Here is a 23,986-nt window from a genome sequence, read left to right as displayed (position 1 = left end):
TGGCTTCTTAGCTCACCAGCAAGTGGGATCTTAGTTCCCCCACCAGGGATAGAACCCATGTCCCCTGCATTGCAAAGCAGATTCTTAACCACTGGACCACCAGGGAAGGCCTGTGAGGTGTATTCTTAAGAGACACAAGGAAAGATGCGTGTGCATGCCCTTCTGCAGCACTGGAGGTTGGGACGTGGTTTAGTTTTAGCCCATCGTGGGCTTTAGTGGAAGACTGTGGTAGGATCCTAACCAGTAGCCTTCTCCTCTGATATTCTTACTTCTTTGTAAATAAATGTCAGTGGGACAGAAAGAATTGGAACTCCGAGAAAGGGAAAATGACGGAAGTCATCAGCAGGCAGTGACAGAGCTGGTGATATAGATGTCCTTACATATACCATAAACCAGGTCATTCAAATGCTTTCTTGAAAACTACCTCTGCTGCTCTTTCCAGCAATGCTGGGGAAAGGCAGGACAGACACTATAGTTTCCATCTGCCTGATGAAACACTGAGCTGCAGAGAGAAGTCAGCTTTCAAGGGTCCAAGGCTGAAAGCCACATCTCTGGCTTCTCCTATAAAGAAACCAAAGATGTAGGCTGAGTAATGTGTTGGCTAAGAGAAACAAGTGGTAAATGAGGGACGAGCTGGAGACCTTTAATTATTAATAGCTTCTATAGCGGTTCTGAAAGGAGTCCCTTACCCTCAAGTTGAGGATAACACCTGGTTGTCTGAGAGAAAGGGCTGGCACTGGGGCAGGTGCTCAATTAATGTCTAATGAACAAATGAGACAGGGCAGAGACAACGATGGGCAACCTGAGAGAGGGCCTTAGTGCCCTGAACAGTGTTTTGATTCAGCACAACAGGTAAACAGAAGCCTTTGGAGAGGGTTCATAGAGAAAGCAATAGATGAGAAACTCCCTGCCTTACTGAAGAACAACTGCACAAACTTTTACACTCAGATTTTTTTTTTTCAACGACGAGATCTAAAATAATAAACAAGAATTCCGCCTAATAACCAGTCACTGTGGCAAACCCCAGAGACAAGAGTTTTTTCAAGCTTTGGAGCTGCTCTGCCTTCACCCCCCGAAACGTGCTATTGGAGCGACCCAAGGCTTCAAAAGAATAGCAGCAGCTTGCAGACGGTTAAATCACTGTAAATTCAAGCCTGTCAAAAAGGCTTGCGAGCTCCGGGCGGTCGCGGGCTCGGAGCAGCGTCGCCCAGCGGGCAGACACAGCGGCTGCGCTCCGGGGCCTCCCTCCTCTCCTCAGCGTTCCGGCGCCCGCTCTCCTCCCGGGCGGCCGGCGTGTGGGTGGGGGGCACACTCCGCCGGCGATGGGAGGGCGGGCGGCGGCCGAGCGGGCGCCGCTATTGGCTGGCCGGGCGGCGGCGGAGGGGCGGGGCCGCCGTGATTGGCGGGGGCCCCAGCCGAGGTGGGCGGGGCCGTTATATCTGAGGAGTCCCCGTCGCGGCGCAGGCAGTCGGGCTGCTGGAGTGCGGCGCCGCCGCGGGACCCGGGAAGCCGGCCGACGCGCGGGCTGGCGAGGCAGAGGGGGGTTGGTGCGCGGGGCGCGGCTGCTGCGGGGCGTAGGGCAGGGGTCTGCAGGGCTGCCGTCTCCCGGGGGCCAGCCTCGCCGATCCCGGAGCTGGGTCTGAGCCCCGCGCACACCAAAGACGACGCGGCTGTGGCAGCAGCGGCGGCCCCAGCCATGCTGTGCTATGTGACGAGGCCGGACGCAGTGCTGATGGAGGTGGAGGTGGAGGCGAAAGCCAACGGCGAGGACTGCCTCAACCAGGTGAGGACCGCGGCCCCCTGCCGGTCCCCTGAGGCCGCGGCGGGGGGGGCTCGCGGTGGGGCCGGGAGACGGCGGCGGTGGGGAGTGCGCCTCCGGCGCCCGGCCTGCGCCCCCTCCTTCCCGAGGCCGTAGGGGCGCGCGGCCCCCTTCCTGGCGCGCGCGAGGGCGGCCCGTTGGTGGGGGTGGGGCGGGGGCGCCGAGGACGGGCCGCGGGCCCGCCAGCCGGTCCCCCAGCCCGGCTCTTTGCCCGAAGAAAGCGGCCCGGCACACCTGCTGCAGGTGGTGTGTGCACGAGGCCGCCTGTCGTCCCCGCGGGGCCCGGCGGCGCCACCTGCGTCCCGGGATGTGGTGGCCGGAGGCGGTCGCAGGTCCCTCGGGTTGCTGGGCAGACAAACCGGGCCCCTTGCCTCTCGCTGCTTCTCAAGCGGACGGTTCCCCGCCCTGCCTCTCCGGATTTGCTGGGGACGTGAGTTTGGGTCATAAACTCCTTGGTTGTCTGTCAGCACGCGCGTTTCCTTAGGAGTAAAAAACCGTTCCAAACAGCGCCTCGTGGTGTGGCAGACGGCAGGATTTGCTCTCAAGTGTGCCCTAACCCCCCTCGACCTGAGGTGTTTGGAAAGCCTTCTGTAAAGCTTAGCAGACACTTGTGGCGTGTTTCCTCACTGTGTTTATTTTTTTTTGGAACCCAGATGGTTAAAACTGTCCAAATAATAAGCTGCCAAATCAGCTGTGCAGATTGTGCTGGTGGAGGGAATTCCAGTGATTGGAATAAGAAGGAAAATACGCCGTGGATTCCCTTCCTCAGGCTTTCTGGAACGCTACATTTTGAGAACTCCTTTTGTGCCTGCCTCTATACCACATCTAGTGGTTTAGCATCACTGGATCCTTAGAACTTTGTTCTTATAGCCTACAACAGGAATTGTAACACCATTGTTGAACTTTGTGTTGTGTTTTTGTTTTTTTTTTTAAAAACAAAACATATGCAGGAATCTTAGATGGAGTCTTGGTTTGCTTTGACCACATGGACCGCTTGCTTATCTATGCTGCATTCATTTTTGTTTTAGGTGTGCAGGAGATTGGGAATTATAGAAGTTGATTATTTTGGACTGCAGTTTACGGGTAGCAAAGGTGAAAGTTTATGGCTAAATCTGAGAAACCGGATCTCCCAGCAGATGGATGGGCTAGCCCCTTACCGGCTTAAACTGAGAGTCAAGTTCTTCGTGGAGCCTCATCTCATCTTACAGGAGCAGACTAGGTAAAACGATGCTAAAATAAACCAATGTCCAATAGACCTTTGATTCCCTTTAGGGAGAGCCACTGCGCCTTCCCGGAGATGCTCACGGGCACGTTTGTTTTGATACAGAGGTGGTTCATAACTTAGAAATTTTCCATAGCACAGTTCTTTTGTTGAGGTGAAAAGAGAGCAGCATAGTTGGCCAGGGGTACATGTTCCAGCTCTTGCGGTATTTTTCTTGTCTTTATAAACAATGGGAGAGCAAAGCTGAATTCTTAAAAACATTTGAGATCAGCGCCACAATTCAAAAAAATTTTGAAAAGAAAGAAAAAAGACCCAACTGACTTCCTGATAACAGCGTCTATTGCCCGCTAGTAACCTCTGCCTCAGCAGTGTTACTATAGGTCATTGCAAACTGTTCTAACAGAAAGCAGGAAACAGTTCCTCTTGGGTTACTTAAACTTGGTCAACTTCTTCAGCCTAGTGTCAGATTACAGTGTGTAGCAAAGAGCTCTTTCCAAATTTTTTAAGTTTTTCAGTTTCTTGCAAATTCAGTTAAGAAACTCATCTAATGCCAGTAGTAACATGCTACCCCACAAATACATTACACATGATTGTTGAGTTTAGATTGTTAAATTTCTCTCTCTACTTCTAGAAAGCTACCAGTAGTGCAAGACAATTGGAGTGTGTGGTTTCCTTTTTCAAACAGAAAATGGATTCTCCCCTGGACTAGATGTAATACTTTTCTCAAGGATGAGCTAAGCTAGGAAACTGGTGTTTAATATTTATTGCTGAAATGCAGGAGAACTAAATCTTAGAGTGGCATATTTATTTAAAAAAAAAAAAAAGGAAAATGACTACTTTTAAACACAGCAAACTTTGGATCTTAATTTTAATGTTTTCCTACTTTGGCTTGGAAATTTGCCATGCCCATAAAAAATGTGAGTGTGACAGTTTTGAGTAATGATGAGTGAGCCATATTCTTTAACATTTTTTAGCGTGTCATTTTATTTTTTTGGTTGTTTACCAGAGGATGGCTAGACACATTTTGAAATACTGTTTATTTGAATTTGAAATCTCTGCTTTGCCTTGTCATGGAGCTTTAAAGGGTGAGGGAAATGTTCAATTTTGTATCTGAGAGAAGCTAGTATATTGAATTCTTATTGCTTCTAAAAATGTCTTGCAAAATATTCAAGTAATTCCATGTTTAAGAATGTCTTAGCTGTCTGTATGATATCAGGATAGGTTGCACTTTTTGTTTTTTAAAGCTGATTTGTGAATGCTTCTACTTTACAGTTCAGTTTGATACCTTGCAATTGAGTAAGAAAAAATTATTTGTATATATATAAAACACAGCATCTTGGAATTTTCATTGTTTAGTTTTATCCTGATTTTGCAGTTATTTCAGGGCATCCATTTACAAATCTGTTTTGATGATACAAATTTATTTTTTAAATCTGCAGAAGTTTGGAGGACTAAATACATCATTAAATGGCAGCAGTCATAACAGTATAACGTGCATTTGTATTATAAATGCTTACAGATTTTACAGTTTGCTACTAGACATTATTTACCTGTGCTTTCTTTTTAATAAAGTTAATAACTATTATCAAATCCATTTTATTCATGCAAGAAATACAGACATTTTATGAATTAGAATTGGAATCAAATTTCCTACTTTATTGACTCAATTGACTTTAACTCTTGAGATTCAAGCCTAATAGCACTCAAAGAGTGTACATACCTGGTTAGACTGGGTAATTTTAATTGATTTGAAATCATACCAAAAAATTCAGGTGATCTAAAATTTTGATTTTAAAATATTGCTGTATTTTACTTTTCTGTGGGGTTGTCTGAAGTAACAGAATTTTAAGAAAATGCCACCTAAAGTTTATATAGCATTCAGCTTTAATAAATAGATAAAGTGATTTATAATTAGCTTTGTACCTTTTCATTAGGAACATAAGTTGTACTGGGCCCAGTTTTGCTACAATTAGCATTGTGTTTATGTACCAAACAGGAACACTCATTTTTCCTAATGTTATGTTAACAAGATAAAGCTGGTTGATTAATGTTTTTGATGTTTAATCATTTGTTATAAAATACTGATATAAGATGCCATGGAAGTAAAATAGATCTATTTACATAGTGAGTAAGCTCAACTTTCGCAGTCCAGTTATGAGAGGTGATATTTTAGCATCTCTCAGTTGAGTCATGAGGGTACACTTGGTATACTGAAAGTGTCTGGACAGTTTATTAAATGGTGCTGAAATATCCTGGCCAAGTTGTCCTCTGTGGACAATTAAAGCAGCCTGCTTACAGTAGAGCTGGCCTAACTGGGGGCAGTTCATACATTAGTTTGCATCAGATTAGGGAGGCTGCTAGAGAATGACAAGCGGGAGGGCCTGTCTGTAACAGGAGAGTCCTAGGGGCCACACGGAAGCCCTGCATTCTAGGTTCAACTCAGCCACCAACCACCAATTGTAAACAGCCTTCTAAAACTTGAGCCCGGCTGAAAACCCTGAAAGAGTTTCTTTGATCCCTTCTAGCAGATTTTTTTTTCTTAGCTTCTACTTCTCTTTATATCACTTTCCTAATGCTTTTTCTAGATAACATTTCTCTGAAGACAGAAAAAACATTTCCAGTGTCTGCTTAGATTGGTAGATAGAGTTAGTCTGGTCTCTGATGTGGCCTAATTTTAGATTTGATTCTTTACCCAGACTATTTTGTTTGCTCTTGAATGAGGAATTCTGAAAAGTAACCCGAGAGTTTTGTTTAGACTCAGCTGGAACATTTCAGAGAGGAGGACAACAGGTATTTTCAGCAGATGTTTGCCATGCTGTGGATTAAAACGAAACGTGAGACTAATATATTCTGAAAGTGGATCTGAAATCACAGTGATCTTTGAAATTCTTACCTTTCAGAGGCTCTTGGTTATTCACAGCAATTCAGACCAGATTTTGTCAACATTTTCAAAACCAGAGATTAGAGAATTATATGCTTCATCTTCAGGAATGGTATTTATACCATCCACTGCCAATAAAATCTTTCTGTTTCTCCTGACTTTGCCGTGTGTTAGCAGAACTCTGTGTTCTTTGCTAGGGGGCACCCTTTTTAGTTAAGATTCACCAACACCTGAATCCTTTATCCCAGAGAACAATCCTAATACAAGTGCTTTGTGAGTGCTGAAGTACATGTTCAAGGAAATGCCATAATCCTGAGCGTCGCATCCCATTAGGGTCTTAAAGTTGTGAGCAGTGATGAGTGTGACTGCAGACCCCAGCTCACTCATCACTCCTTGGAAAAATCTGCTCTAGGCCCACTTAGGAGACTGAACTCTGAATATATTGTGCCGCTTTCCTTTACATTTAATGAATGTGTAGCACTCATTTACTTTTGTGATCGTTTGCTTATCGTCAGCCACTCTTAATAATCTGAATTCTATTAAGAAGGACCTGATTAACCTTGTATCCCCAGAGTCTGGCAAGTACCTGGTGCATAAATATTTGTTGAATCAATGAATTAAGAACTTGTAAGTCAGTAAAAATGGGGTTAACTGATACTGATAATATAGATTTTCTTGTAGAAATTGACGGGTTTTGCCAGTTCACTTCTATAACCTGAGAAATTTGAGACGATCTAAAAGAAATCTCACCATTAAACGTTTTCTAGTGTTTCTTCTCGGTTAATAATTTGCTCAGTGCTTGGCATTCTTCTGTTTGCTTGCTTCCTTCGTTTGCCCCCTCTACTCCATTCAAAGCCATTTGTTCATTATGGCTATTTGTTCTTATCAAGGATGAACTACCACCCACTTGGACCTTTTAGGAAGTTCAGATAGTTTTCAAGCTGCAGGCTGGCTTTATCTAATTTCAGCCAATTTGTAGGTCCTTGGTACTTATTAAATTCAGTTTTTCCCTGTCTCCCAACAAAAATCACTTAGACATGTGAAAGTTCAGGAATGATGGCATCACTGAAACCCACAAAGCAAATACCACATGTAAACTATAGGCAGAGATGAGATGATAATCTCAAATTGGTCCACAGCTAAATCACATTGACCCTAGCCCATGCCTGTAATCATGTTCAGAATCTTATAAAACATTGTGACGAGGGTAAATGTTGATTACAGAACTTAGCTTTGTGTGATTCAGGATGGGTAAATTCCATAAGATGCATTGTAGGAATATTATGTTCTTCATATCAACTGCATGTCTGAGAGTGAAACAACACATTCTTTTTTTTTTTTTTTCTTTTTATGCACAAGTATAACATAGGCCCCAGGAAAGTAAAAAAGGTTAAAAACAGACATGTATATTATTTTCAAAGAAAGTATTAATTACATTTCTGAATTCTAATTTATTAAGTCTTTCTGCTCAGTATATGGGATGTTTGTGTGGTTTTATGTTTATTTTAGCCACAGGATGCCCACCTGGGCACCTTCAGTCTCTTTTTGAACTTCTGATACTTATATATACATATAAAAGATTAGAGAACATTGAGAAATTGATTTTTATGTAGCCAAAATGAACTTTTCATTTTGAATGTCATTATAAATAAAATCTGACTATTTAGAGGGCACTGGGGCTCAGACCCAGGGTGACCAGTGGGATTGGGTTCCAGGTATATTTATTCTCTGAGTCGTTTCCCTGATTCCAGGCCTCTAATCTAGATTGCTGAGAAAGAGATCATAGTTGACACTATGAAACTCTGCGATTGCCTGGATTGTTATTTGCCCAGGGACAGCTATCCCCAGTGAGTGAGTAATCATACCTTTTAGAAATGAGATTTTATGCTTCCAGGTATTTTTCTGGAGTGAGTTGTAATCAATTTGAAGTTAGGAATTTCTCTCACCTGTACCCTCCTTACCGTTTAACTGCTTTGGAGACTGAGGAGGAAGCAAATTTATCAGTGATTCCCATTTTACATTTTGGGCTTTGAGAAAGATTTCCTTAAGCCTGAATAGAAACCTGACTTGGTAATTATTGGCTGTGACAGGTTTCTCAGTTGCTAGCTTTCCATGAAGTGTGTTAGATTTGATGGTTCATTTTAGTTATGGCTCCTCATTTGAATTCTGAACCTTGATTTTTACTAGTATTTTTACTAGTTTTATTTTACTAGGATTTTTACTAGTATTATGTTCTCAACCTCTTACTATAAAGATTTTCAAATGTACAGATCAGTTGAAGATTTTTACATTGAACACCAAAAACACCTAGATTCTGCTATTAACAGTTTAATATACTTGTTTTAGTGCATATTTATCCACTTATTGGTCCCTCTACCCATCTATCAGTCTATTTTTTATGCCTTTCAAAATAAATTATAAGTACATATCCCCCTAAATATGTCACTATGCATACCATTAACTAGAACTCAGTCTTTGCCTCCAGTTCTTTTTTTCTTTTGATATAAAATCTATATATGATGAAATGTATAAATCGTAATATTCCACTTAATGAGTTTTGGCAAATAGATGTACCTGTTTAAATGAAACCCTTATTAAGATTTAGAATATTACCATCACTCCAGAAAGTTCCCTCATGACCTTCTGCAGTCATTCCCCACTTCTCCACCCACCCCACTCCACAACCAGGTTGTATGTTTTTCCAGCGTAGATTAGTTATGCCTGTTCTACCTCTTGTCAGTGGAAACACACAGTAGGTATTCTTTTGTGTCTGGCTCGTTTTGTTCATCATAAATTTTTTGAGACCCATCATTTTGTTTTATACATCAGTGACTTATTGCTGTTTATTGCTGAATAGTATCCCATTGTATGTACTGCTATTTATCCATAGTCCATTGATGAACACCTGTTTTCCAGCTGTCATGAAGAAAGCGGCTATAAACATTCACGCACAAGTCTTTTTTTGTAGACACATGTTTTCATTTCTCTTGAGTAAATAAGATTGAAAAGCTGGGTCATAGAGGAGGTAATTGTTTAACTTATAAGTAACTGCCAGACCTTTTCCAGAAGCAGTTGTCCCATTCTGTGCTCCTGTCAGCAGTGTATGGGGGGCCAGTTCCTCCACATTCCTCCCAGCCTTCTGCTGGGTTTGCAGTGCTGGCACGTTGTGGTTTTAATTTCTACATCTCTATTGATTAATAACACTTTCTCATCTGCTTATTGGCCTTTCAAACATCTTTTGTGAAATACCTGTTTGGGTCATTTGCCCGTATTTATTGAGTTGTTGCCTTTATTTTTGAGCTGCACACATTCTTTGTATATACCAGTTTTTTGTCAGATATTTGTTTTATAAGTGTACTTTTTTCCGTGATTTGCATGGTCTTTTTTTTTTTTTTTTTTTTTTTATGCCTTTTGACTGGAAGAAGTTTTTAATTTTGGTGAAGTTTCACTTAATGCACTTTTTTCTTTTATGATTTTTGCTGACTTCGTCCTGAGAAACCTTTGCCTGTCTCTAAGTCATAAAGATAACTCTCCTGTGTTTTGTTCTAAAAGCATTACCATTTTAGCTTTTATATTTAGGCCTGGATCCATCTTGAACTGATTTTTGTTGCACTGGAGTTTAAGATACAAAACAAACGTATAGCAATTCTGTTCTGGTTTGATAATTTTTAAATATAACCTTGCAGTTAGAGCTTGTGGTTTAATGACTCATTGAACTGAGGCAGGCGTTCAGGTGACCGCAGTGGGTGTCTCACTCTGTGAGGAACTAACCAGCTGTTAAAATGGAGAACCAGGTTCAGTCAGTCTCTTGGGGAGAGATTCACTTCAGTTATTGGGACTGGAGAGTTTAAAAAAATAACTGTTTAGCAATTTGCCTGCAATGCAGGAGACGTGGGTTCAGTCTCTGGGTCTGGAATATCCACTGGAGAAGGAAATGTCAACCCACTCCAGTATTCTTGCCTGGAGAATTCCATGGACAGAGGAACCTGGTGGGCTACAGTCCATATCTGCAGAGAGTCGGATGCAACTGAGCAACTAACACTTTCACTTTCAGCCATTTTAGAGATGTGTTAGTTGGTTACTTCATCTGGAGTGTAATAGTGAATGTGGATATACTTGTCTTATGTTTGTGTCATGAAAAGCTTTTCAAAATTACATAACCGGCAAGATAACTGGAGGGCAGTAATAGAGAGTAGCTGTCTGTGATGAGCAGATCCACAACTCCCGATTGGTTTGCAGAAGATTCTGCTTTGATTATTAGATGATTTCTTTGTGAGACAAGCCAAAGTTTAGAGGAGAGTACTCTGATTACAGTTCTTAAAAGATAAAAGACCTGATTTTATGGCTTAAAATTGTGGAAAGGAGTTCATTTTAAACATAGAGGAAATTCTAAATACGTACTTCAAAACCAAACATATAAAGGATGTGTGGCTCTTTCTTTTAAATTAAAATATGATATATCCTCATATTTATTCGTATTTTCTTTTTTTTTTTTAATCTTCCCTAATGCTGCAGTAAGTGTGAATTCATGAATGCAAAGACATGAGTTAGCTAGAACTTTTCACTTTGGGCTTCCAAGCCCCATCCTGTGCTGAAAGTATCCAATTTCTTAGTAACTGAGTAAAACTCAAAGAATCATGAATTTCAAGGTTCAGCTAAAGGAATGTTTAGAAAATGAGCTTATGTCTGTTAGGATGTAGTCATAGACATTAAGACAAATTATTTTTTCAAAGGCTTTCTTTCTGTTTATGCTTCTGGCATGTAGCCTAAATTGAATCAAATATGCCAATCACGTTTGATCTTTAGTTAAAAAAAAAAGCAATTCACTGCAGGTCTGACTCCTTTGAACACATCTACTTATTCTGATACTATTGGTAACCTTTAACCCAGCCTACAGAAAAGGAGAGGGTGAAATCCATGAACCAGTCAGTTACAGGCCAGATGATTCAAGGGAAAATAATAGAAGAAAATACTTGACTTAGAACCACACCTAACTATTGAGCCATCCCTGGATTCCTTGCTGGCAATGGTTCTGCATGCTCTGTCATCCTCCTTCTTGGGAAGAGCACATTAAATAAAGTCTGCAGACGGCCTGCTGCCACTGTGACCTTTGCTGTTGCTGCTCCACTCCTGGAGAGCATAAACTTGTCACCTAAGTGCCAGTTTGCAGCCAGAGTTATTTTGATAGGATACTTTCCTTCACACCAAAAGGCTGTAAGTTCCATCGAAAAAGGAACTATCAGATATATTCACCCTGGAACCCCAGAACTCCAGCATAGGACTTGGCACAGAGATGATGCATGACGGACTTGTTGACTTGAAAAGTTGCTTGATAGCCATGAAATGGCAAAATGCAGGAAGCGCCCTACCAGAATGTTTCTGTACAGAGGAGGATTTTTGTACTTAAGAGGGTAGCAGTTGCAGTACAACCTAAAATGTGGAGTATGTAGAAAAGGCTATTGCCCTCCACCCCCTTTTTAAAAATTCCAACTCACATGCCGAGAAAGGATCAGTGTTACTCTCAGGCCGCTGACCACCTGTTAGTATTTTGTTATTGCTTCTCTGCCTTTGATTTTGGCAGCTGTCTGTCTAGCAGTTGGCATGGATAGTTTAGAAAAAGAAATTGGATTGATTTTGAGCCTCTTCTTTTGCCGGCTATACTAGTCACTAACTTAATACCTAGGAAATCAGTTAAAAGACACTTTCACATAAGCAGTGATTAAATTGAGAAGACTTAGTTTGGGTAATACCCTTAAAAATCTTTCAGCACATACTTTCTTGTTTAATGTAAGCATATACTGAGGTTTTTGTTCGCTGCTAGCATGTCCTCTGATGACTGCAGAGACAGAAGTACATAAACCAAGATGAAGTTTAGTGAATGATTGTCTAAAAAGCCTTCTGGGGACTGAAGAAGTGTCGCAACACCAAGATTTTGTGGGACTGCTAGATCTCAGTCTTTGGATATTTCAGAACAAGTTATTTTTGTAGTCATTTCTTTCCCCCAGTAGGGCCCCCCTTCTCAGTTTAGCAGTATGTCAGAAATACTTTAAAGACAAGCACATGTTTGGTTTAATAAAAACCATGCTTATCTTCTCTCACTGCTATTATGCTTTCTTACTGTGGTTTCTTCACAGGGGGCTTTGGATGAAAAAAAAAACTGCAGTGTTTGGCAGAGTCCGATAATTTTAAACATTTCTTTATCATTGTAGAAGGCACAAAACGTTGAGTTTAAGCATTTTTTAAAGGAGGATTAATGGCTCTTGTCAACCCAAAGTTTTGAGACACTCAACAGTGCCCCTCCTTGTTTGTTCTAGCCTCAGGTTCTCCTACCTCCTTTTCTTGCATTGTTCTCATTATCCCTTCTACGTGGATGTCAGACAACAAAACTAACATAAATAAAAGTGACTTGAGGACTAGAATAAGGATATCCAGCTGAAGGGGGAAGCTGAGTGTAGGAGCCCTGTTCAGAGATTTACAATGATGATCATAATTCATTTGTTAATGGAGGGAGTAGTGTGGTATTTCAGCATGTTTGAGAGGATGTATTGAGTCATCAGGGAAAGTTATACTTCTACATTTGCCAGAGACAAATTTCATAACCCTGGCCAATCTGTCTATGACAGTTTAAACACTCTGTTCAGAGTCTTAGGCAATACAAACTGTCAGGTAACAACATCTGAAGTTTTCAAGGATTCTAAGTTTCACTTACTTTTTGGTAAATGTGGAATGCAGTGTTGTACAATTAGGACAGGGTCAGATGGAATGAAACTAGGATGGGAATATGAACTAATTGCAGACAGTGTGTAGTTTTATGTACATTTATAGAACTCTCTGATGTTAGACACACTTAGAAAGTCAGTTTACATGCAGCTAAATGGTTTGTGTGTGAATTAGACAAACAGGTATCCAGATGAGGGGATAGGAAGAGTGGCCTTTCAGGACAGAGGGAACAGCAAGACCAGAGACGTGGGAGTGTGAATGAGCTTGGTTTTTCCAGAAAAAAAGAGGTGTCCCTTTCCTGGGGCATAGTGGCTGGAGGGAATGACAGGAGTGCACGTGTGTTTGCTCAGTCGCTTCAATTCTGTCTGACTCTCTGTGACCCTACGGACTGTAGCCTGCCAGGCTCCTCTGTCCATGGACTCTCCAGGCAAGAATACAGGAGTGGATTGCCATGCCCTCCTCCATGGGATCTTCCTGACCCAGGAATCGAACCCGCGTCTCTGATGTCTCCTGCATTGGCAAGTGTGTTCTTTTATCACTAGTACCACATGAGGTGGCTGGAAATCTGGGGCAAGACGTTGAGAACTCTGGGTTCATGCTGACAGTGTGCTTCCTTGGCAAACAATGGGGATGTTTTGAAGGTTTCTGAGCAGAGGAGTGGCAAGTCTATATCAGAAGCAAGCAGCTTGGAAGATGGATTCATGCAGAATCTAGAAGAGAGATCAGCTTAGGGGATACTGTAAACTCTCTGACAGTTGAGAGCTACAATAGGACAGAGGAAGTAAAAATGGGGAAAATGGAACTGGATTTAAAGAATTTTCAGAGACAGATTAGGCAGAAAGAAAATGAAGAATCAAAAATTGAGTCTGTCGTAGAAGTAGCAAATCAGTCTCTGGTTTCCACTGGGAGAAAAAGTGGGTTTGAGGAGGAAGACAGTTTGGCTTCGAACAAGGTGAAATTGGGATACTGAAGAGCATCTAGGGGAGAAGTCTGTAAGCTCTTGCACATTTGAGTATGATCCTTAGGAAAGAAGTTAGGGTGAAAATGAGAGATTTGAGTGTCATTTGAATAAGATATCAGTTATACATCAAGATAAAGTTTTTCTGATTAAGATCATTTCTTTTGAAATGTATAATGCAGAGACGTGTATATAGTTATTATGTGTGAATGTAATCTTTAGACTTATTTTGCCTGACTATTCATGATTTTAATAAAAAGTCTGTAAGTGTAAGCATTTCCCAGGTAGCTTTCTCCCCTGCTCTGTTTTCCTTACTTAAAAGGGATTATGGAATTGCCAAGCAGTGGGTCTGATAACCATGTTAGTCCCCCAGCATAACCTCATTCTCATATTACTTTGTAGGCATATCTTTTTCTTGCATATCAAGGAAGCCCTCCTGGCAGGCCACCTCCAGTGTTCCCCAGAGCAGGCAGTGGAACTCAGCGCCCTCCTGGCCCAGACCAAGTTTGGGGACTACAACCAGAACACAGCCAAGTACAGCTACGAGGAGCTGTGTGCCAAGGAGCTCTCCAGTGCCACCTTGAACAGGTGAGGCCCCACTTCAGGCCTCTGTTTGTTGTCATGGATCTAGCAGATTTATAAGAATCTCCAGGAGAAACATCAAACTATGATAGATAAGGTATTTTGTGAGGTTGAGACTAGACCATTGCCCACTCTAACCAACTGTTTTTAAAAGATTCTTATCCTTTTCTTTGAGAAACTAATAAACACAAAATATAATCCACAAAAATAAATGCCATTATACAAAATGCTGTATAACAGAAATTATAAAGTCTCTGGCCTTTTAAGAATGTAAGTCTCTTAAAAAGTCTATCAGGTATGTTAACCTTTCCTTCCTCCCAGAAAGGATTAAACCAAGAGACTAACATAGGTGTTTTAATTATCTATTCCTGGATAATCAGTTGCCCTCCAAAACTTAGTGTTTTCAAACAAGAAACATCATCTCACAGTCCCCTGGGTCAGGAGTCTAGCCGTGGCCTGCCTGGGTTCTCTGGCTTCAGATCTCTCAGGAGGCTGCAGTCAAGCTGACTGTGGGGTTCAGCCTCATCTGAGGGCTCAGTTGAGGGAAGGATCTGCTTCCAGTTGGGCTCAGGTGGTTTGTTGTTGCCTGGCCTGTGCCCTCACCACATGGGCCTCTTTCCAGGGGCTGTTTGATAACATGGTGACTTGCTTCCCCCAGGACAGGCAATCGGGTCAGAGCAAGAGCGAACACCCAAGATGGAGTCTTTATAAATTAATCTCAGAATTGAGTGACAGCCCATCCCTTCTGCCATAATCTGTTCATTAGAAGCAGGTCATTAATCCAGCCTATACTCAAGGAAGTTACACAGGGGCGTGGATACCAGGGGGTGGGGATCTTTAAGGACTATATTGGAGGCTGTTCACCCCAATAAATAAAATAAATCCTGCATAGTTAAGTTGCAAATGACTTAATCAATGCCATATAATGCTATGTTATAATGAAACTTAGAAAGTAAACCTAGACAATTGCATGAGACATTCCTACCTATAAATTTCTTACACATATTTTTAGAGATTCTCCATAGTTCTTTAAATTCATCCTCATCTGGCATCCCCAGTAGTTTTTTCTACTAAATATTTAGTAGTTGAGATCTTGAATGGTGCCTTAAAAGTATTTTACAATAAGTTTGCTAAATAGATGAAACATCAATGATATATAGCTTTAAGTTTTTATGATTCATAAATGACAGTGTCAGTCTAATTCACTAGTGAAAATAATAGATTTCTCTCTGAAGACTGCATCAGTTAACCCCTCTGTACACTCTGGCCTTTTGGTGTCTTACAGCATTGTGGCAAAGCATAAGGAGTTGGAGGGGACCAGCCAGGCTTCGGCCGAATACCAAGTTTTGCAGATTGTGTCGGCGATGGAAAACTACGGCATTGAATGGCATTCTGTGAGGGACAGCGAGGGGCAGAAGCTCCTCATTGGGGTTGGACCTGAAGGAATCTCCATTTGTAAAGATGACTTCAGCCCAATTAATAGGTATCCCAAGTCTTAAATTTGTTTAGACCTAAGTGTGTATATACTCTTGTGATCGTGAAAATAGGAAATGGAGAGGAATTTATTAGACAGTCATCCTTTAGGGATAACATGTTTCATTTGGGGTAGGTGCGTTCATTTTATTCAGGCCTTGATAACCATTCCATTATTTTTTTTAAATGCAGGCTTAAGTGTACTGATGTGGCAGAGTTAATATTTCTCAAATGTCATTCACGGCTATAAAAATCTCATTTCACCTACACACAGTCCCCCAAAACTCACTCCAACGCTCCTCTTCACTTACCCCAAGTGCTTTTCAATGATCCTTTATAACTTGCAAGCAGAGTGCTTATCTGACGGTCTTATTTGAACATCTGGTTTTATGGCTGGGCCACAGCACATGGGAACCTCACTAGGTGCCTATGCAGTGGCGGACCTCCCCTGAGCTCGCTCACTTTTCTCTTACCCCCTTTCAGGATCGCTTACCCCGTGGTGCAGATGGCCACCCAGTCAGGGAAGAACGTGTACCTGACCGTCACCAAGGAGTCTGGGAATAGCATCGTGCTCTTGTTCAAGATGATCAGCACCAGGGCGGCCAGTGGGCTCTACCGAGCCATCACAGAGACGCACGCGTTTTACAGGCACGTACCCCTCTGTGTTCCATGACCCCAGTGTCTGCCTTGGGGCTGAGGTTTCCAGGTGACAGCAAGCCTCCTATAGTTCCTGGGATCATTGTGTCAGTGAACTGTGTACAGAGTTTAAGAAATCGGCTATTTGTGAGCCCTTTGTTTCTGCCCTAGCAGGGGTCCTTCTCAGCATCATCCTGCTTTCCTTCAGGACGTGTGCGTGTGGCGTGGAGGGTGTGAGTGTGAGCTGCACAGACTCGCTCCACTGCTCAGCTCTCAGCCCATTTCCTCACCCCGCGCCCGCCCCGCCGAGGTAACCCTGAGCGAGGGCTTGTTCAGCCGCTCTTTTTGCCCTTTCCCTGCAGGAAGACCCAAGTTGTTTTTCCTCCCTGGGAGAGTAGCTGCCCTGAGTCCTCGGTGTGTGGTGAGGATCCCTCAATAACCATATTGATTCCCTCATTTCTGAGGGTGCTTTAGCGTTGTGATTTGACTCAAATACTTGGAAAATCAAAAGCTACAAAATGTAATTGACAAGCAAATGAACTTTTTTATGTTAAAATAGACACACTGTGAAGCAGAATGGAAAATTTGTAGCATAAATCCAAGGTTACAAAGAAAAACGCCCCTTTTCTCACCATAAGCTGCTTTCGACTGTAGCTACTGTCCCTGGAGGGGAAGGTGCCCTCTGTGTTCACCGCTGCCGGACCAGAGGTCCTTCCTCAGGAGACATTTGAGGAGACATAGAGGTGGCATCATTGAGATGCTTAACACATACGAGAGTGGAAGGATTTATTTTCAAGCATGCAGACAAGCATGTTAAATGTCTGAGGACATGAGCCTCCCTGTTCACTGCAGCATTTAAGGTCCGGCTTGTGGGGACCCCCAGGCCTGTCAGCACTGAGTTGGGTGTTGCGTCTCTGTCTGTAGGTGTGACACGGTGACCAGTGCCGTCATGATGCAGTACAGCCGAGACCTGAAGGGCCACCTGGCTTCTCTCTTTCTGAATGAAAACATCAACCTGGGCAAGAAGTATGTCTTCGATATTAAAAGAACCTCCAAGGAGGCGTACGACCACGCCAGGAGGGCTCTGTATAACGCGGGTGTGGTGGACCTCCTGCCCAGAAGCGACCCCAGCCCCCCGAACTCTCCCCTGAAGTCCTCGGAGAGCAGTACCAGCTGCAGCAGCTGTGAGGGCCTCGGCTGCCAGCAGACCCGTGCCCTCCAGGAGAAGCTGCGCAAGCTCAAGGAGGCCATGCTGTGCGTGCTCTGCTGCGAGGGCGAGATCAACTCGGCCTTCTGCCCCTGCGGCCACACCGTGTGCTGCGAGAGCTGCGCCGCCCAGCTCCAGGTGAGCGGGTCTACCTGGTTATAGGTGAGGGGGCCGCCTGGCTCCAGGTGAGGGTCCGCCTGGCTCCAGGTGAGAGTCCACCGGCTCCAAGTGAGGGGGCCGCCTGGCTCCAGGAGAGGGGGTCTACCTGGCTCCAGGTGAGAGTCCACCGGCTCCAAGTGAGGGGGCCGCCCAGCTCCAGGAGAGGGGGTCTACCTGGCTCCAGGTGAGGGTCCATTGGCTCCAAGTGAGGGGGCTGCCTGGCTCCAGGAGAGGGGGTCTACCTGGCTCCAGGTGAGGGTCCACCGGCTCCAAGTGAGGGGGCTGCCCAGCTGCAGGTGAGGGGGTCTACCTGGCTCCAGGTGAGGGGGCCGCCTGGCTCCAGGTGAGGGGGCTGCCTGGCTCCAGGTGAGGGTCCACCGGCTCCAAGTGAGGGGGCCGCCCAGCTCCAGGTGAGGGGGTCTACCTGGCTCCAGGTGAGGGTCCACCGCCTCCAAGTGAGGGGGCCGCCTGGCTCCAGGTGAGAGTCCACCGGCTCCAAGTGAGGGGGCTGCCTGGCTCCAGGAGAGGGGGTCTACCTGGCTCCAGGTGAGAGTCCACCGGCTCCAAGTGAGGGGGCCGCCTGGCTCCAGGTGAGGGGGGCCGCCTGGCTCCAGGTGAGGGGCCGCCTGGCTCCAGGTGAGTGGCCGCCTGGCTCCAGGTGAGGGGGGCCGCCTGGCTCCAGGTGAGGAGGCCGTCTGGCTCCAGGTGAGGGGGGCCGCCTGGCTCCAAGTGAGGGGGCTGCCTGGCTCCAGGTGAGGGGGGCCGCCTGGCTCCAAGTGAGGGGCGCTGCCTGGCTCCAGGTGAGGGGGTCTACCTGATTATAGGTGAAGGGGCCGCCCAGCTCTAAGTGAGGGTCCACCCGGCTCTAGGTGAGGGGGCCGCCTGGTTCCAGGTGAGGGTCTCCCTGGTTCCAGGTGAGGGGGCTGCCTGGCTCCAGGTGAGGGTCCACATGGCTCCAGATGAGGGGCTGCTGCTTAGCTGGCTGCCACGGGCCAGGTGCTGACTTGTGGAGGCACTGATGGAGAATGTCCATGTCCACCCGGGGAAGGTCTTTGTATTTGGTGACTAGGAAGGTGTGGCCCTTAGGAAACAGTATAGGTTAGGACAGTCTTCTCGACAATGTAATTACTAAACCACAGGCTTCTTTCCAGTCCTGGAAACGAGGCTCAGATTTAGTTGGTTGGCTGAGCTGGGTACTGGGATCCAGGCCTGTTGGGCTGGTCAACTCCTTTTCTGTTTCATGTTTTCTCTGCTTCCTGACATTTAGGAGGATGGTGTCTTTTACTTACTTATTATTTGGGGAAGAATTCTTAGAGTTTTGGGTGATGGTTAACTCTCAATAGGTTGTTGCCTGATTATTTATGATTCATTTCCTTTTATTACCAACTGTGCCTCTCAGATCCCCTTGGATTGGCTCTGTTAGCAAGTCAAACTACTTTTAAAATTTGTACACAAAATAAAAGTACCTCTTACATAGTAGGTTTTCCTTTCTTGCACCTTGCGTTTCCTTTTACAATAATTTTTTCAGTTTGTTTTCTTCCCCCAGAACTGTTAGCTACATGTCGCTGTGGTTTTATGTAAAATTAGCCCTAAATAACTTCTAGTCCTTAAGAAGCTGCTAATTTCAGAACTATTTTTAGGGCTACACATGAGCCAAGAGGATGCCTGCATCCTTCCTTAGGCTATGCAACACACTCTTTCTTCAGGAGTGGTCATAAATTTGCCTTTTTCTGTCCACCTAGTCTGACCCTCACACCTAAGGCTCCCCTGTGGTTGAGAAGGGGATCTGCTTGCTGAGAGGCCAGCCTTGGGGTGGGGGTGGCGGGGGCGGGGGGGTGTGACTGTCCTGTGACTGGAGCAGCCATGCTCCCTGGCCACATGGCATCTGCCCAGTGATGTTGCCCAAGCCAACTAGCCAAGGACACAGTCTCTGGAAGGGTCTGACTGAAAGCGTGATTAATTTCCTTCAGTTTATACTTTTTCATAATCTTTAGTTTTATTTACTTTTTAAACTTTTTATTTAGTGTTGGGGTGTAGCCAGTTAATAATGTTGTGATAGTTTCAGGTGAACAGTGAAGGAACTCAGCCATCCATAGATATGTATCCTTTCTCCCCCAAACTCGCCTCCCATCCAGGCTGCCACATAACATTGAACAGCGTTCCCTGTGCTATACAGTAGGTCCTTGTTGGCTATCCATTTTAAATGTAACAGTGTGTACCTGTCCATCCCAAACTCCCTGACTATCCCTTCTCCCCATTTTCCCCCCTGGCAATCATAAGTTCATTGTCTAAGTCTGTCTCTTTCTGTTTTATAAGTAAGTTCATTTGTATCATTTCTTTTAACTTTTTACCTGTATAGGATGTCAGACTTCCCTTGTGACTCAGATGGTAGAGAATCCACCTGCAATGCAGGAGACCCAGGTTCGATCCCTGAGCCAGGAAGATCCCCTGGAGAAGGGAATGGCAACCCACTCCAGTATTCTTGCCTAGAGAATTCCATGGACAGAGGAGCCCTGGTGAGCTACAGTCCATGGGTCGCAAAGAGCCAGACACGACTGAGCAATCACACTTTCACTTTCATAAGGGATGTCATACGATATTTCTTCTCTGCCTGACTTACTGTGTATGACAATCTCTAGGCCCATCCATGTTGCTGCATATGGCATTATTTCATTCTTTTAATGGCTGGGTAATATTCCATTGTATATGTGTACCATAATCTTTATTTTCAATCCTTTGTCAAGTGCAAACTTACAAACTGGTTAGAAAGAAAAGATCTCTCCCAGTGAAAAGCTAGAAATAATTGTGACCACAGTGTATTTAGGAAATGCACTGTAACAGGTACCACAGGTAAACACTGAAGACCCAGATCTGTGAGGGGGTCCTAACCTGTAGTGCCGGCTTCTTTTCTAGTCGTGTCCCGTCTGCAGATCACGGGTGGACCACATCCAGCACGTCTACCTGCCAACGCACACCAGTCTTCTCAACCTGACTGTGATCTGATCTGCTGTGCACTTACCGGACATGCCATGTCTCCATGAACTGCACTAGTATAAGCTATAAAAATGATAGACTGTGGAGAGAGAAAACTACTCCAACACCCATCTGCCATGCAACGTATAGGGGAAAAAAAAGGAAGAATAGAAAGAATATAACTACGACTCACCGCCAAAATGTACCATGTGTAGAATCAGCACCTGTTGGGTGGCGACCAGGAGGAGCTCTGGGACCCAGACACATTCCTTGGACTTTCCTACTTTTTATGATCAAGTAAGGAATCAGGAAAAATCTTTGACATCAGTTAAGTGGCAGCCTAACCCTAAAGTGGGTACCTTTTAGAAAATGATGTTTTAAGTCTCCTTAATGTATCCCAAGGTAAGTTTCCTACCTGCAGCCAATTTTGTAAGAATTCATTTTAAGGATTTACTTGGTTCTTTTTATACGGGTCATGGAGCTCCGGACATTTTTAATAGGAAAATTTTTCTTAAAGAGATAGTCATCGTTTTAATGTCATTTCTGTTTTTTCTAACTTGTTCAAGAATGATTGGGAGGCAAACAGATTTGAAAATCGATTCGGGGACTTTTTTTTAAAGTGGGCAACAGCATTGTCAGATTTAAACCAGTTTGGCCAGTGGAAAACAGATCACTCCACATGGATGGTTTCCTATCCCTTCTCCCTCCCTTCTTACCGCGTCCCCAAGCCTTTCAGTGATAAAATACTACCAGTTTAGTTAGATGATTTCTGTGTAGTAGTTGGCACTCCTTGGGCCTCTTGAGTTGGGGGAACATTTTAATTTAAGGTTGAAAAGGGAGCACATGTTCCTTGGAAGGGAGAGCATTGCTCACCGAGACAAAGCTTCGTGGCATACAAACTAGGAGTGGTTTGTGAGTTCTCCCACGCACCCTGCTCCAGCTTCACCCAGTGGGGTTGCTTTTGCTTGAGCCATCAAGCCTTTTACAGCCTTATCATAGATGTCCTAGATATTGTATGCTTTTTTCTTTTTTGGTAGTAAATGCTTAAGTATTAACTTTTTGTTGACCCTCTATCTTATAGAGGGGTTTCGGGTTTTTTGTTTGTTTGTTTGTTTCTGTATTCTTAATCATGTTTTTCCACTCCCACTTGGGAATTTTGGACGCTGGTCAGCTTGTGGGTTTTCTAGGATGTTGGGAAACCTAGATGACCTTATCGGGTGCAATACTAGCTTCGTTAAAGCTAGAAACCTACACTGTCACTTTACTGAGATTTCTGAGTATACTTTCCATATTGCCTTAATGTAGCAGTAATGTGTTTATGCATTTGTTTCTTTGCACAGACATTTTGTCAATATTAAAACTCTACTTTTTTATGGCACATATTAGCATATAAGCCTTTATTCCAAGAGGTATTTATTTTTTCACTTGTAAAAAAATAATGTTTCCACGTAAAGAACTCTGTTATATCCTAGAGGACTTCTGTCTTTTATATTCAGGATAATAAAGACTTTAAAGCAAACATGGGTGCTTGTATCATCATAGTGATTGTCATTTAAGCCCGTTTTTAATCATTTAAAAAGAACGTGGATAATATCCTGGTTGGTATCTACTGTGGTCCTTCGTGGAAAGTTTGAAAATGTTCAGGGTATTGGCTCTAACTGAGGAGACTGTTTACCAGTTACTCATTCATCTATGTTTTCTGGTTTATAGGATTGGAATGTAGGTGACAGTGGGGTCATATGCACAAGCAGAAGAGAAGTTGGGAAAAGGACTATAAAATATTGGAGAAGGAAGGGAGTGGCAAAGTCGGAAGTTAAAAATGTAAAGCCGGGTGATACCACTAGTGTGTGGCCTAGTCAGGACAGGTGAGTGTCTTCCTGAGTCCCAGCAGAGACAGCCCCAGGCTGCAGACACAACGGCTGCCTTCCGTAGGACAGCTTGCCTGCTTCTGCCAGAGCCTTGCTGCCCTACGTGCGCCAGTGTGTGCTCACGAAGTACGTTGTGGAGCAGAGAACAGCACACGTAATATAAAGAACTCAGAACTATCTATGGCAGTTGAGTAATTTCAGCTGCTGCAGAAGTTCAGTACAAGTGCAGTGACTTCAAGTAAATAATTTTCTAAAAGTCAAGAAAAGCAAGATTTGTTTTCCACAAGTCAACCCCCCATCAATTTCTAGGCATTAACTCATTTGTTCAATCAATATATTTATTGAGCACCTGCTAGGTTATTATGCATCACTGGAAATTTAATAATGATCACGACATGAATGATATAGGACTTAACTTATAATTTACACTGTTTTCTCTCTATATAGAAATTAAATAATATTCAGAATCATAGACTGTTAACACCGGAGGGAATCCTAAGGGTGGTAGTCTCAAAATGGTGGCCAAAATAATGGATAGATGGATGGATGACAGGCCAACAAATGGATGAGATATTGTTCACTCCTGTAGACCATGGACTCCTAAAGTTTAATGACTAACATGAAAACCACTGTTATTACAAGGTGACTTAATAGAGCTATAAGAAAAGTGCCATGGAGGCACAGAAGTTGATGGTTAATTCTCTTTAGGAGCCAGAAACCCTTTAAGCTAAGCCTCAACATTATAGTGGAATTTTACTACGTGGTAAAGAAAGTATATGGTGCACACGGGGTTAGAGTGCAGTTTGGGGGTCTGGACCATCCACGGTTGTCAATGATGTGGTAAGAAAAGAAGCTCAGAAGGGAATGTGGTTAGAGTTACAATAGTGGACAACCTTGAATTCTAGGCTTCATTTGGACTTGGTTCTCCACTGTGTTCAGAACTGAGAACTTTTGGGGATGAGAGGGTGGCAGTCAGCTCTGGTTCTTGCACAGGGAACTCCTGCCTCAGAGGAAAGGATGCATAAGAGCAGGAAGAGAACAGAAAACTCAGTTTTGATCATCTGTTAACATTACTTTGCCAACAAAGTTCCATATAGTCAAAGCTGAGGTTTATTCAGTAGTCATGTATGGATGTGAGAGTTGGATCATATAGAAGACTAAGCATCGAAGAATTGATGTTTTTGAACTGTGGTGTTGGAGAAGACTCTTGAGAGTCCCTTGGACTGCATGGAGATCCAACTCATCAATCCTAAAGGAAATCAGTCCTGAATATTCATTGGAAAGACTGATGCTGAAGCTCCAATACTTTGGCCACCTGATGCAAAGAGCCGACTCATTAGAAAGATTAAAGGCAGGAGGAGAAGGGGACGACAGAGGATGAGATGGTTGGATGGCATCACCGATTTGATGGACATGAGTTTAAACAAGCTCCAGGAGATGGTGAAAGACAGGGAAGCCTGGCATGGTGCAGTCCGTGGGGTCAAAAAG

At 43.8% G+C, this 23,986-nt stretch overlaps 1 protein-coding gene across 1 annotated transcript; it reads left to right on the top strand.

Moving 5' to 3' along the window:
• The first annotated feature begins 1,485 nt into the window (after window positions 1–1,485).
• Window positions 1,486–22,149, top strand: MYLIP (myosin regulatory light chain interacting protein). Its single transcript, XM_061147583.1, has 7 exons — window positions 1,486–1,783; window positions 2,848–3,038; window positions 14,003–14,188; window positions 15,468–15,665; window positions 16,139–16,303; window positions 17,216–17,636; window positions 20,571–22,149. Exons 1-7 carry the CDS (start codon window positions 1,697–1,699, stop codon window positions 20,658–20,660), a joined length of 1,338 nt encoding a protein of 445 aa, XP_061003566.1. The 5' UTR covers window positions 1,486–1,696; the 3' UTR covers window positions 20,661–22,149.
• Window positions 22,150–23,986: the final 1,837 nt, after the last annotated feature.

The sequence above is a fragment of the Dama dama genome, chromosome 7, assembly GCF_033118175.1.
Source record: "Dama dama isolate Ldn47 chromosome 7, ASM3311817v1, whole genome shotgun sequence".
In the NCBI taxonomy this organism is placed as follows: domain Eukaryota; kingdom Metazoa; phylum Chordata; class Mammalia; order Artiodactyla; family Cervidae; genus Dama; species Dama dama.
Note: the sequence above shows the minus strand (reverse complement) of the source record. Positions and strands in the feature narration are given on the sequence as shown.

Excerpts from the sequence above, each read along its gene's own strand:
- MYLIP (XM_061147583.1), top strand. The coding sequence starts at position 1,697 with ATGCTGTGCTATGTGACGAGGCCGGACGCAGTGCTGATGGAGGTGGAG. Across the intron at positions 3,039-14,002 it reads ATCTTACAGGAGCAGACTAG|GCATATCTTTTTCTTGCATA; the intron begins GTAAAACGATGC and ends ATTACTTTGTAG. Across the intron at positions 17,637-20,570 it reads GCTGCGCCGCCCAGCTCCAG|TCGTGTCCCGTCTGCAGATC; the intron begins GTGAGCGGGTCT and ends CTTCTTTTCTAG.